General features: G+C 34.9%; 1 protein-coding gene across 5 annotated transcripts in view; it reads left to right on the top strand.

The window, feature by feature from the left end:
• Nucleotides 1-14419, top strand: part of ATG5 (autophagy related 5) — a 119732-nt gene that overhangs the window by 101308 nt on the left and 4005 nt on the right. For 4 of the 5 annotated variants that reach the window (XM_060030169.2, XM_060030166.2, XM_060030165.2 and 1 more), the window contains one exon: nt 440-557. In XM_060030169.2, the coding sequence (XP_059886152.1) occupies nt 440-512 (73 nt within the window). In that variant the 3' untranslated portion in view covers nt 513-557. Of the gene's footprint in view, nt 1-439; nt 558-8947; nt 9070-14419 lie in introns of all 5 variants that reach the window. The other variant, XR_009521949.2, reaches the window with a different exon arrangement.

A 14419-nucleotide genomic window follows, 5' to 3' on the forward strand; every position in this document is an offset into this window, starting at 1 on the left:
TTATCTAATGTTCATTTCGTATTTCCCCATTTATTCCAAAAATGTCTTTTATAGCTGATCTTTTTAAATTTCTTTCTCCAATCCAGTATTCAGTCAGACTTTTGTGTTTTGTATTTAGTTGTTATATCTTGTCAGTCTCTCTTAATCTTTTTGTATTGTTTTTGTTTTTTTAATGCCTTTGACTTTTTTGAAGTGTTCAGGCCAGCTGTGTTTAGAATGCTGCACGTTCTGAATTTGTTTTATTGCTTCCTGTGATTAGATTTACTTGAGTTTGTGTTAAGCATTTTGGGCCATAATACCACATTTGTGATGTTATATGCTTCTGATTACACTATATCAGAAGACAGCTAATGCCAGCTTTAAATTTCTGATCTATTAGTTCATAATTCCCAGCAACAGAGACTTAATTGTTTGAAATCTTTTTTCATTTTTCGAATAGACAACAACTGAACGGCCTTTCATTCAGAAGCTTTTTCGTCCTGTGGCTACAGATGGACAATTGCATACACTAGGAGACCTCCTCAAAGAAGTCTGTCCTTCTGCAGTTGCTCCTGAAGGTAATATAATCAGCAACATTAAAACATCTCTTTCATTTCTCTTTGTTACTGAAGTAACATAAGCATTCTATATTTATAAATAACAGTTGTTAGTTACTTCAGGAAGATATTTTCATTATCTTGTTCATCTTTTGAAATAGAAGCACTTGATACTTAACTTACTATTTTATAAATTATTGACACTAAGAGAATAAGAATTTCACTCTCTTTAGCAAACTAAAATACACTTTTAAAGTTACTCTCATATTTCTGGGGCCTTGCATCTTTCATTTGTGAATTCAGTTCTGGTAAACATTATTTTTAATCTCCCATTGTGTTTCTTCATTCTAAAGGAATAAGAGATAGTAAAAAAGAAAAGAAAAGAAAAGAAAAGGTCTTGCCTTTGGTTGATATTTTAAATTTCAAAATATTGAATAATGGATACGTATTTTATTTGAATTTTTTGCTACTCTTTAATGTTTTACTCAACATTGTTCTCTGAGGCTTTAACATTTCACAAGTCCAGTCAAGAACTTGCCCTGTTTTGTAGTCCTCATTTTGTAGCTTAGGTTAAGATTGTTTTCCTGTAAGCAGAGGAAAAATATAAAAACCACAATTCTCTTTTCTTAATTGCAACATAAGGAACACTAGGAAAATGCAGAAAACTAGGGGGGGAAATGCTATAGACCCCTAACTCATAGAGGCCACTATTGACACACACATGCAGATATATACTTGAATATTTGAGGGGGGTGTGTGTGTATAAAATTATATGTCCTGCTGCTTTTTTCACCTAACATAACATGATAGTCATTAAAAATTCTTTAAAGCTATGTTTTTAAATACCAGCATATGGTCCTTTATATCAAGGTACCATAATTTGACCATCACCCTGTTACTGAATGACTTGTCTTATTATTGGTTACACTAAGCTGTAGGGGAAATTTCAGTGGCATATTGCTGTATTTGTTAATATATTGCCTAGACTTGGATTTATCATATAGAAAAACATTTAAAACTTGCCACTTTAAATCCTTTATGGGAAGAGGTAAGGCATTAGTAAATACAAAGGTAATACTTCAGTAGATAATGCTGTGTTTCTTATTAATATATCCTAAGTTGTGGTGATGGCAGTATTATTTACATGACTTGTAACTATATCACACAGTTCAAGAATCATATAGTATCTATGGAAATGGTTTGCCTATTAAGTAGAATTAGAAATAGTAGGATTGAGAGGAATGTTGATATTCTAGCCTAAAAGACTAAACAAAGAATATGGAACTCAAAATGTATGCTATTTGGCCTGTGAATATAACTATTTTTCTTAATTAAATATGCTTGCCTTTCCTGGCATTCCTATGTATATCTAGCACTTTGAAAATACACAAAGGCTCAAAAGGAGGGGAGAAGAGGGGCATCTGAAATACCATCAGAACCAGTTCCAGAAGGGATCAATAGAAAAGATCATTGACCACTACTCAAAATTATGAAAATTGAGCAAGTTTCATTGGTTTAAGAGGTTACTAAATAACCTCTAAGTTATAACCTCTTATAATAACCTTACAGTTTACTAAATATAGTAAACTATATTTACTGAGTCATTTGTCACCACTGTACTATACTAGTCAAGGTTTTTGATACTGTCATACATACTCATATCTCTAATAATAGGATAATAGTATCTTATAATCCTCATCTTCTTTATTGCTATATAGTTTTCATTTTCAGTAAGAGTTTTTGTTAAATAATTTTTTTGCCATTCAGTGATTTTTATTAAATTTATAGAGTCGTGCAGCCATCGCCACAATCTAGTTTTGGAATATTTCCATCACCTCAGAGTTCCCACGTGCTTGTTTGTAGCTAATTTCTGCTCCTGTTGGCAATTATAGACAATTACCAGTCTGCTTTCTGTCTCTGTAATTTACCTCTTTTGGATACTTCACATAAAGGGAATTATACAAAATTGCAACTGATTGTTTTCACTTAGCATAATGTTTTTGGGTTTCATTCATATTGTAGTATAAATTAGTAGTTTGTTCCTTTTTATTACTGAGTAGTATTCCATTGGGTGTATGTATCACATTTTATTTATTCACCAATTGATGGGCATTTGGGTTGTTTCCACCTTTTCACCTTTATGAATGATGCTGCTCTGAACATCCACATACAGGACATATGTTTTCATTTTTCTTGGGTAGATTCCTAGGAGTGGAATGGCTGGGTTGTATGGTAAGTTTATATTTAATTTTTTAAGAAGCTGCTAAACTTTTCCAAAGTGGCTGCACCATTTTACAGTTCTACCAGCAATGAATGAGGATTCCAGTTTCTTCACATCTTCATCAGTGTATATATTTTTTGTCTTATTATAGCCATCCTAGTGTTGTGTAGTGGTATCTCATGTTGGTTTTTTAAAATTTCCCTAATGACTAATGATGTTGAGTGTTTTCATGTGCTTATTGTTACTCATGGATATATTTGATGAAATGTCTTATGTAAATCCTTTTCTCATTTTTTTCATGGATTATATGTCATATAATCCATGAGTTTTGAGAGTTATTTATATATTCTTCATACAAGTACTTTACCAGACATGGTTTGTAATTATTTTCTTCTAGTCTGAGACTTACCTTTTCATTTTTTTGGAAGAGTAAAAAATATTTTATTTTGATCAAGTCCTATTTATCAAGGTTTTTAATACATGTGTTCAGTTAAATAATCAAATATTTTTTCTAGTAGACAATACACTTGTATAGTTCCAAAATCTAAAAGTTTATAAAGGAATTTAGTGAAAAGTCTCTATCCCAACTCCTGTACATAAAATCCTGACTCAGTTCCCCTCTCCAGAGACAACCAGTGTTGCCATTTTCCTGTAAATCCTCACAGAGATAGTTAAGTAAACTTTTTAGTTTTGAACTCAAGTTATAGAAATTTGGACTGGGATATTCCCAGTAATTTTAGGAATAATCTTATTTTTCCAATTCATTTGATCCATGCTATAAGGGGTTTGTGTGTGTTTTTAAAATCTATTTAATGACTATTTTGCTACATTCTTGAAGATTTGGGAATATAGACTAGTTTTTCCATTTGAAGTATAATTAAGAGATTGATCATTTTTATTGCTGTCAGAGACAGGACCCACAGGCTGCCCCCACTGCAAGCATTGGCCTTCAGTTATTCATTTCTCTGCACTGTATTTTTCTTTCTTTTTGAGTACTTTGCAGTATTTTAAAGAACATCGAAAAAATGCTTTTATCAATTAAGAGTAAATTGAAATTTAAGCTAAAACTTAATGTTGAAATGGCTACCTGATTGTACTTTTCTTAGATGTTTTTTGACAATCTTCTTTCCAGAACATTGTCATGTAAAATGTACTTCTTTATAACATCCTTGACTATTGAGTGAGAACATCACAATAAGACTCAAAACCTTAATAAAACTGTTCTACTGTAAGGCGCTAGCCCCCCAACTGGCAGCACAGTTATCAACAAATCCACAGAATGATGAGACAAAACCTTAGTGGAGGGAGAGCAGGAAGAAATTGGTTGGGTGTTAATTTTGTATTTGACATCTTTAAAGAATCATATAACTGTTGAACCTTAGAGTTATTTTAGTTCAGTCTCTTAGTTTTTTGTTGTTGTTGTGTTGTGGTACGCGGGCCTCTCACTGTTGTGGCCTCTCCCGTTGCGGAGCACAGGCTCCGGACGCACAGGCTCAGCAGTCATGGCTCACGGGCCCAGCAGCTCCGCGGCATGTGGGATCCTCCCGGACCGGGGCACGAGCCCGTGTCCCCTGCATCGGCAGGCGGACTCTCAACCACGGCACCACTAGGGAAGCCCCATTCTCTTAGTTTTTTAGATGATTTGCTAAAGGTCTGCTTAATTGTAGAACTAGGTTTAGAACTCAAGTCTCATCTCCTGGTCCATTGGTTTTTCCACTTTACTATGCTACCATTTATTTTCATTTTCACCTTTTCAATCTTTTCACTTTTTTGTTTACTTTAAAATAACATTCTGAAATGTTTGCTTTTTCCTAACTCAATTTATTCTATGATTTGTGTTTAGTACCTAATCTGGCCTGCATGCAAGACCTACACTTTCTTTCAGTGTTCCCTGGCGTGATATTAGGGACCTGAGCTGCTGTTGTTACTGTAGTGTTCCTGTGTATAATTCTGGCTACTCTTCTTGTTGATTTTATGAAAATGCTGTCTATGACGTTCTGACATGTAAATGATAAGCAGTCACGTGGTTTGAGCTGACACATTTGTCAGAATGCACCTTAGTGCTTTTTTGCCATTCCTACACCCAGATCACAGTACATATACAAAGTTACTGTGGTCCTGCACAAGAATGGCACACACATTTGTGAGGCTTTTTTATTCCTTTAAAGACTCTTTATTCTCTCCTAAATTTTTTTAAAACATTTGTAAAATATTTATTTATTTTGTTTATTTATTTTTGGCTATGTTAGGTCTTTGCTGCTATGCGCGGGTTTTCTCTGGTTGTGGCAAGCGAGGGCTACTCTTCGTTGCAATGCGCGGGCTTCTCATTGCGGTGGCTTGTTGCGGAGCATGGGCTCTAGGCACATGGGCTTCAGTAGTTGTGGCTCGCAGGCTCAGTAGTTGTGGCTCGCAGGCTCAGTAGTTGTGGCTCGTGGGCTCTAGAGCGCAGGCTCAGTAGTTGTGGCGCACGGGCTTAGTTGCTCCGTGGCATGTGGGATCTTCCCGGACCAGGGCTCAAACCCGTGTCCCCTGTGTTGTCAGGCGGATTCTTAACTACTGCACCACCAGGGAAGCCCTCTCCTAAATTTTTAACCTGCACTACCTGCCCATCCATTCCTAAATAATACACAAGGTGACTCCCCTTGTTTTTTGGGTCTTTTTTAAAGGGAGGGCAGTGAGGTAGCCACTCACAGCATTAATCCACTAACCTGCCTCTTAGGCAGGTATCTTTTTGTGACAGACTTCTTCCCACCCAAACTGTCACATGCTTGTATCCATCAGGGAACATACACATACCATACACATACTTCATTGAAATGATGTAAATAGTACGTATACTTTTGAGGTACTCTTGATGGTACATTTCATACCAGGAGGAGGCCACATTTCTAATACCAGTATCTTATCTTCGGAAAAACTTTTATTTGCCTCTTCTTTTTGTCACCTCATTGGAAAATAACTGTCAGTCATTTCAGGATCTATGGGGAGTATTCAAAACATCAAGTCACTCTTTCAGTAAAAAACTTTACTGTCTCGTTCAGTACACCTGTGATATTGTCCGTAGTGAAGCATTTTGAAACACCTGCACCCAACTTAAGTTGAAAGTGAAAGACTTTAAGATTGGGTGTGTATGGATAAGAACTAGCTATCATCACATGATTACAGGAGAAAGTGCTTCATAAAAGTTATGTGGCACCATTGTCTACTATTCCTTACAACAAGTGATTCATGCATGAAGGAATTTTGCCTTATTTCATCATATGAAGGTAGAATGTACTAATATGCATGGAGACGTGCTTTAGGTCATTATTCTTGTAACTAATGATGAGCTGCTTCATATGTTTCTGTTTTTGTTTTGTAAGTGACTAGATAAGTTAGCCAAGGTAACAGGAAGTAACCAAAGGTGAACTCAGGTAAATTTTTTCTGTGGTGTCAGTAGTAGTTAAAATGACTCAGAGAGCTAAGCTTCTGTAGCAGGCTTGAAGTGAAATTTCTTTCTTTGCCCATTAGAAACAACATACAAAAATTTTTAAAAACTAAAAATCATAACTTTTATTCTTTTACTTTGGAGAATACAAAAATCTTATAAGCTTTGCCCAATCATGTTTCATTGCTTAGTTTTCTAATGTAATGTATAAAAACCTAGTAAGTTAGGGTTATAAAAATAATAATGTCCATTCTCACTTTTTTTTTTTTTTTTTTTTTTTTTTTTTTTTGCGGTACACGGGCCTCTCACCGCTGCGGCCTCTCCCGTTGGTGGAGCACAGGCTCCGGACGCGCAGGGCCAGCGGCCACGGCTCACGGGCCCAGCCGCTCCGCAGCACGTGGGATCTTCCCGGACCGGGGCACGAACCCGCGTCCCCTGCATCGGCAGGCGGACTCCCAACCACTGCACCACCAGGGAAGCCCCATTCTCACTCTTACAAGTTTATTTCAAAGTTCCGGTTGATCAGTCCTCTGTAACAGTTGGGCTCTTATAATCCCGAATTTATATTTGGTATTGTACAAATGGAGTGTGTGTATAGGGAAAGGCTTACATTCAATGGCAAATTAGTCAGGGTTGCCTGCATCTCTCTTACCAGCAAGTACAGTCTTCTTGCTGCTTGCCTTTTTCCATTTCTGCCCTGCTTCCTGGGATTTTATTTACTCTTTGAGCCCCTTCCCAACTACCATTTAACTTTTGGGTTCCATTTGATGTTGTAGCTTTCATTATTCGTCAGTTTCTTCACATCATACTGTCTTCTGACACTGGGGTTACTAAGGTGTCCCTGCTTTTAAGAAACTTTAGTCCAGTTGGAGTGGACAGAAAGATGCACAGATGTGATATGTGTAGGAATGGAGATATGCAAAAGATAGTAGGAAGATTCATTGTCTTATCCATTCCAGAGTAGCCAGTAAAGACTGAGCTAAGTCTTAAAAGATGAGCAGAAATTAGTTGCAAAGGAGGGACCAGGTCACAGTGTCCCACTGTAGTAGAATCCTTCACTAGTTAGCCAGGGGCTGGTTGCTCAGGGGTAATGTCTAGTCTGAAATGCTGACCTAAAATGTCCCTACTCTATTTCCTGAAAGACTAGCTTTATTTTTCTACTTTTCTCCCATAAATGTGGACAAGATTTTCAATGAGGTCAGATGTGGGGGGAAAGTATTGAGGAACTAAGTGACTAAAATTGATCTTTTATTTGCTTAGTACAAATCTTTTTATTTGTACAAGTCTTTTATTGTACAGATCTTTTATTTGTGCTAATCTTTTTTAGTACAAATCTTATTTGTACTAATCTTTTATTAGTACAAATCTTTTATTTGTCAGTACATTAGAATATAATTTTAACAACTGAGGCTAGGGAGTCATAATATCCCATTTAGGTAGTCTAACTTGAAAATTAATACTGCTTTATTTTTGACATGCTTTATGAGAAACCACAGAATAGTTTCTATAAAAAGTAAGGAAAGATGGTGCATTCACATTTTTTTCTCCTTAGCCCCATAGCATATGATTAGATTGTTTTATAAAGTGAATCAACTGTTGTAACAGCTTTTTTCAGACATAAAGCAATTAGAGAAAAGAAACATCTATACCGCAAAAAAAAAAAAAGGAAGAAACATCTAAATCTCACATTATTCTTCCAAGGCAGATCCTTCAATTTGAAGTTTGAACTTCAAATTGGCACTTTTGTCAGCATGGTGACACTGACCCCCAAAGAGGTGGCATTTCAATTTGCCAGTTCATGCCACAGAAACATGAAGCCTTCAAACCCCAAACTTCATCAGAATGAGGGTTTAGGAGTAAGAATAATAATCGTTTTACAGTTTCAGTAATTCTTTTTTCACTCATTTAAAATTTGTTTTCATTCTAGTATCCTTTTGTACCTTCATACAAAGGTATGATTGATTGATTTAGAAGATCATTTAGTAGTTGCTTTTTTTTTTAATGGTTCTTACTCAATAAAATAAGGGTGTTACCTGCTACGCACCCGATAGGATGGTTGGAGGGTTTAAATGAACAAAAGATTTGTTTAAGTGAGATTTCATAATCTAATATTTTTCACAGTTTTACAATTAACATTTTTTTGTTTTCTTATGGTTTTGGTAGTATTTTTTCACAAATAACCGTACTCATAAGAAATTTACCAAGTGGAGTTAGCAAGAACCAGTTTTATTTTTTCTTGTTGTCATTCGTTGATAATCCTACTCTGCAGAGATAAGTACGTGTTGATATTCAGCCTCTGCACGGAAAATAGAGATGTAGGATGAGCTCTAAATGTAAACTGATGTTGGAACCGCTTATACCTCAGGTTATGGCAAGAGTTCCGTGCTACTGAGTTTTTAACTTTTTTTAGAAGTTACCTTCTGGATGTGATTAGGAATGCTCTGGTAAGACATAAGTAAGCTTATCTCCATAGTCCCTGCAGCCAGCGGGACTAGCATATACTTGTTAAAATACGTTAAAAAGGAAAAATCTTCAGGCAAGAGGTCCGGAAGTGTTGCTGCTAGTGAAAGCTTTTCATTGAAGACTATAAGCAACAAATCACATATTTATTTGAAGTTTCATCTATTCACAAGTAACCCTGGAAGGCCCATTTGTAACTCCACTGAGGTACCGTGAGCCTGCCATGTGGGACTGGGTCATTGGACTGCAGTCTTATCCTAACACTCTCTACTCTTCATTGTTTTCTCTCTCTGGGTGTAAAAGAAATGATACAGTGTCATTCACAGTGGTAATACAAGAAGTTCTTCAAATGTAGCCCTCATCAACAAAGATCTACTATATTGAAGTCTGGACAGAAGTAACTTATGAGGCTTATTTTAAACTTGGTAATTATAATATATTTTCTTAAATGTATGATTATGTCATCAAATCTAAACTGAATCGAACTCTTCGCCTTGTTTGTTTGATTCTCCCTCCATCTCTGTGCTTTGTCCCAACACATGGGTAACATGGGCTGATTTTGGTGGTACAGAATCTGTTAATGACTTAACCCATTGACATATGTCTTTTCTAAAATGAAAGAAATAATAAACTGATTATTTTCATTATTCTCCATTAGTGAAGATGGGATTACTGGGCCTGTCAGGAGATGCCTCTGATTTCCTTTATCTAGATCCCAAGAAGTTAAATGAATTAACTTGACTCTTTGAAAAGTGGGAACAGATCTTACACAATTAATATTTCATCTTTAGCACTAGAAAACAATTCCCTTAACAAAATAATAACACATGCAGGCAATTAAAAGCAAGTCATCTCTTCGTTAAAACAAGTCCTGTGAGACCTTAATCTGACCATATATAAACAGTGTAATTACTGCCTGTATTTTAAATAAAACAATTAGTTTTGAATTATTCTGTAACTCATAATTGACAAATATTAACGAGCCCTATTACACCCAACTAGAATTACTGGATCATTTTATAAAATTAGTTCAAAAACATTTGAACCTATATTTTCAAAGTTTCATTTTTGGGGGCGGGAGGTTTCTTGAAGTGAACAAGTTTTAATTTCTAACTTGTACCACACTTTTATCTTATCAGGAGGCATTTAATCAGTTTATGTAAATGGTCTCACAGTCACTTAATACAATGTTCTTTTTATAATTATAGCTAATTTGGGGGTTAAGTTTAAATTTTGGTTTATTACCTCCTCATTAAGAAATATAAAGGTTATAAGCAAGTCAGTTATAACATAGACATGTTTTGAAAAATCTTATACAAAATGTTAAGAGTCAAGGCTTTGGTAATATTTTGGACAGAAATAATAAAAATATATATAAAGATAAAATTTACGCATGGGAAAAGATATTCGGTATATATTAACTGTGATATTCTATGTTCATTAAAACCTATACTACTAAATGAGCATAGATCCGGAAGAAGTTAATGTAAGTATTTTTAAATAGGTTTGTATTTCTCTGATAAACAGCACTCTCCTTCTGTTTGTGATCATAGGATAAAAGCTCTGTAAGCTTGTATATGTTCATTTTTACTGCTACATCATGTAGTATGCTCTTAAGATTGAGATCTCATTCCCCAGGAAGCATTTCTGTCTAAGATTAATTGCCCTTTTAAAATCAGCGTTTGATGTATTCCTTTGGCTATATCCTGGCTTGGTTTAACCCTCTTTGACCTGACCTCACTGACTATTATCGCTGAAGCTGAGTCAAAATCCTTCAGCATGATGTATGCACTTCAGATCTCAGCCTGTGGTTTTTCATGTCGATGGACTCAATTAGTTGGCGTTTTACTAATGAACATACCAGAAGTTAAAGAATTTGTCAGAGCAACATTGTTCAGAATAGTGACAGTAAAAAAGTTTATCTCTGTTTTTCAGAAGTATCAAATATTTTTCAGAAGTTTTACCTTCAGCATCACACATTCCAAGATAGCAAATCAAGGCATTTTCTGCTGAACTATGTAAAATATAAATGTGAAGCCACAAATCTAAACACAGTGGTTACAACCTTTGGCCTTAGATTTCTGTTATTCCATATCCACAGGTGTGAACTAAAAAAACAAGTTACTAATCTGAAATGTTCTGATTAAAAGCACTTTCCCTTAGAGATATATCATCCATTTCTCTAGCTTCCTTTAAATTCAAAGAAGTTTCACATATTTAGTTACACGTATTAATAGTAAGAGTGAAACTCATGCATCTCTCTAGAATCTCAAGTAACCTGTTTTTAAAGACATTTAGGTCATATTCCTTGTTAATAATTGGCTTAAAAATAATGGCTAAAATGCAGATTGGGATGGGGAAGGCTGTGAGCCATTGCTAATAGAAATCTCTAAAAAGCAGATTCATCACATACTCTTAAGTTCTCAAATAATGATATACTTTAAAATGTATAACAAAGATTTTTGAAGTTTTTTTCCCCCTACTTGAATTTTTCATCTTTAAAATAAAATAAGAACCATACCTAAAGTCTATTAAGTAACATCACCATGGTACAGTAGGGCTCATTTGACTTATCCAGGATGTGCTCTGCTGAATATACATATTTAGAGCAGTACTAGATTTATCCAGAGGTTTACAGTGCTTAATGACTTTTTAAAAATGTCATTCATTTTGTTGTTTGCATAATGATAGAGTCTTTGGGTTTTTTTGTTCTCATCTCTCTCTTTTTTTTTTCTTAACACATGCATAAAATCCTTGTGCCACACTGCATAATAATGGGTCTGAGTAATGCAGAGTGTATATTAACATGAGGCCAAATTCTCACGCCCTTTGCATGCCAGTCACTTAATTAAATCCACAGTTTTTATATACGTTTTGGTATATCACTCACTTTATTGAATGCCTACTATGTCCAAGCCCTGTGCTGGGCTCTGTGCTGAGTGCTTTATTTGGATATCCCATTTGATCCTCTCTGCAACCCTGGAGGTTAGAATTCTTTACCTACACTGTAGGAGGAGGAAACTGGGACTCAAAAGGTTAAGTGATTTGCCTAAGAATTAAAAGCTAGTGTATTATGCCGGTTTAAACTCAAATAGTTCACTGTCTTTGCATAAAAGACTCATGTACTAGAACTGGAAGACTTGTTACCAATCCTCTGTTTCAGACCAGTGCTTTACAAACTGACCCGTGGCGTTGAATCACAAACTGCCATGGATCGTAAGTCAGCAAGCAGCAGGACTTGGGAGACGGGCTTCAATCCCACATCAGCCAAAGCTGCCCCACCTTCACCTGTGTTATATTTTGTGCTTCTGCATAAGATTTTGTTTGAAGAAAAATTCTATACCCATATTATTATACGATTTATTTAAGGGAACATTTTAAAAAAGACTTTACCCCAGAGATTGATTCAGGTCTGGAGAGGTTATATATTTTTAAAAATCTTCCAAATGATTCTGATGGTCAGCCAGATTTGCAAACCATAGATCTAGACAGACATCTTCATTTTATATATAAGGAAAGAGATGAGTTCTGCCTAGAGTCCTTCATTATCAGAATTGGAATTCAAGTTGCCTCCCTCCCAATTTGTGTCTTTTTTTAAAGTTCATAATTTTCATTAATGACTTGTTGACTAATATGAATTTTCTTTCTTTTCTTTTTGTTTCTGTATGTAATTCTTACTCTTTTAATCATACAGCCAAAATCTGTCTAAATATATTTTTCTTAAAATGTCACACATCTCTAAAATGCTCACTTTAAAGTAGATGCTAGAATTGTTTGTTTTTATTAGGGTATTGGTGATAATAAAACATTATGTGATGTGTTTACATTTTTATCTTTCATAATACTGAGGCTTATAAGTAAGATGAATATAAGAAATGAAATTTTATTATGATATTCTCTGTATTGATTTATGATCTCTTTAGATTTAACATCTAACTCTTAAAGTGAATTTAATTGCTACTCAAAGAAAATGCTTGTCTCTGATATTTTTTTCTGTCCTTTTCCTTAATTCACAAACTCAAAGTATTTATGAATGATTGTCCGTATATTTACAAGATGAATTAAAAGAGTTGTTTTTTTAAATTGCTGTGTGGACATTCTACAAAATAATGACATGTGTTCTTCAAAATTGTCGAGGTTAAGAAAGGCAAGGAAAGGCTAAAAACTGTCCAAGTTAAAGGAGAGTATAGAGACCTGAAAATTAAATGCAGTGTGTGGTTCCTGGACTGGATCTTAGACTGGAGAAAAAAATAATTAGGATAGTTAGTAACATTTGAAATGATTACATAATAGTATAATATCAATGTTAATGTTTTTTATTTTGATAACTGTACTATGGTTATATAAAAGAATATTTTTATTAGAAAGTATATACTGAAATATTTAAAGGTAAAGGACTCTGTTTCTAATTTACTCTCAAATGATTCAGAAAGTATTTATATATATATACACAGAATGATAAAGCAATTGGGGTAAAAATGTAAACAGTTGATGACTCTGGGTGAAGAGGAATTCCTTGTGCTATTCTTGCAACTTTTCTCTAAGTTTGAAATTATATCCAAATCAAAAGTTACCCCCAAAAGTGCCCTGTATGTGAAAATTTCATATAGAATGAGTTCACTCGATAACTGTCTCAAACGCTTGCCTACTTTAAAGCATCAGACTAACGTTTTTAAAAATCTGAGTGGGTGGGACGTGGAGTAACATATTTCTCCTGAGTCATTTACTTTGTAGTGACATATTTCTTATTCCCAAGTATTAAATTCTAGATTCCAATTTTGAAACACAAAGATATATTTACCAAAAACACGATTTACTTTAGTAGCAGTATCATCAAGTGTTTCCTTTCTGTTAGGGGAAAAAAAATCTGCTAAATTTTTACTATTTAGTCTTGTTAGCTTTGATATTGCCAAAATGTCCAGTCATGCTTTGTTGTTATTTGTGGTAGCGTCAGTTTTGGTGATGGCATATATACTTCTTGGCTTATTTGGAAACATTTTGACTTTTTGTTGTTTCAATAACCAAAACAGTCTTTATCAGTAGAGCTCTTCTACATAGGAGTGGTAGTCATTAGAAACTATTTTCAAAACATTAATTTTGATAGTGTGTTTTACCAGCAGCAAAATGATCCAAGCTCTGAAAACACTTATTGTCAGGTACCACGCTAGGCACTGAGGATACAGTGATAAATAAGAGAGAAGTATTATTTAAGAGTTTCAAGGAAACTGCTGTCCCATTGTAAGAATCCTTCTGATGAGAGTTACGTCATCAGAGAAAGTCGGAAAACCAAAAAGATAAATATACACAGGTGAAATATTTGGACAAATGTAAGCAGTGACCAAATTATATATTTAAAATCTTAGACTGTTGTGTTGAGGGATATGACATCACTTGCTTAGTTGTCTGTGTTTAGCGACACGTTTATGTTCCAGATTAAAAGTGGCCCCAGGTTAAACCAGAGAATCAGGGCTGCCTATTCAGGTTTCTGATAACGTGATTTATTGGGTTTGTTTTACAAAGTGTTTGAATTGTGCTTATGTTCTCCAGCTTCTGCTGTACAGTTCTTAAACTGTCCTCTTGTGTAACAGGGTTATAGCCTTTTGCCTTTCAGACACACCATGCGTCAGTGTGCCACATTTACATGCTGCAGAGTATTTTGGATATTCAGCTCTATTTCATAGTATCCAAAGGTGACACTGCTTAAGGAAGAGCTTTACAGTTAAGGAACTTTGACTCTTATACCAGTGCTCTTTAATTTTTTTTTGACTCGGTGCT

The sequence above is a fragment of the Delphinus delphis genome, chromosome 14 (assembly GCF_949987515.2).
Source record: "Delphinus delphis chromosome 14, mDelDel1.2, whole genome shotgun sequence".
NCBI lineage: Eukaryota > Metazoa > Chordata > Mammalia > Artiodactyla > Delphinidae > Delphinus > Delphinus delphis.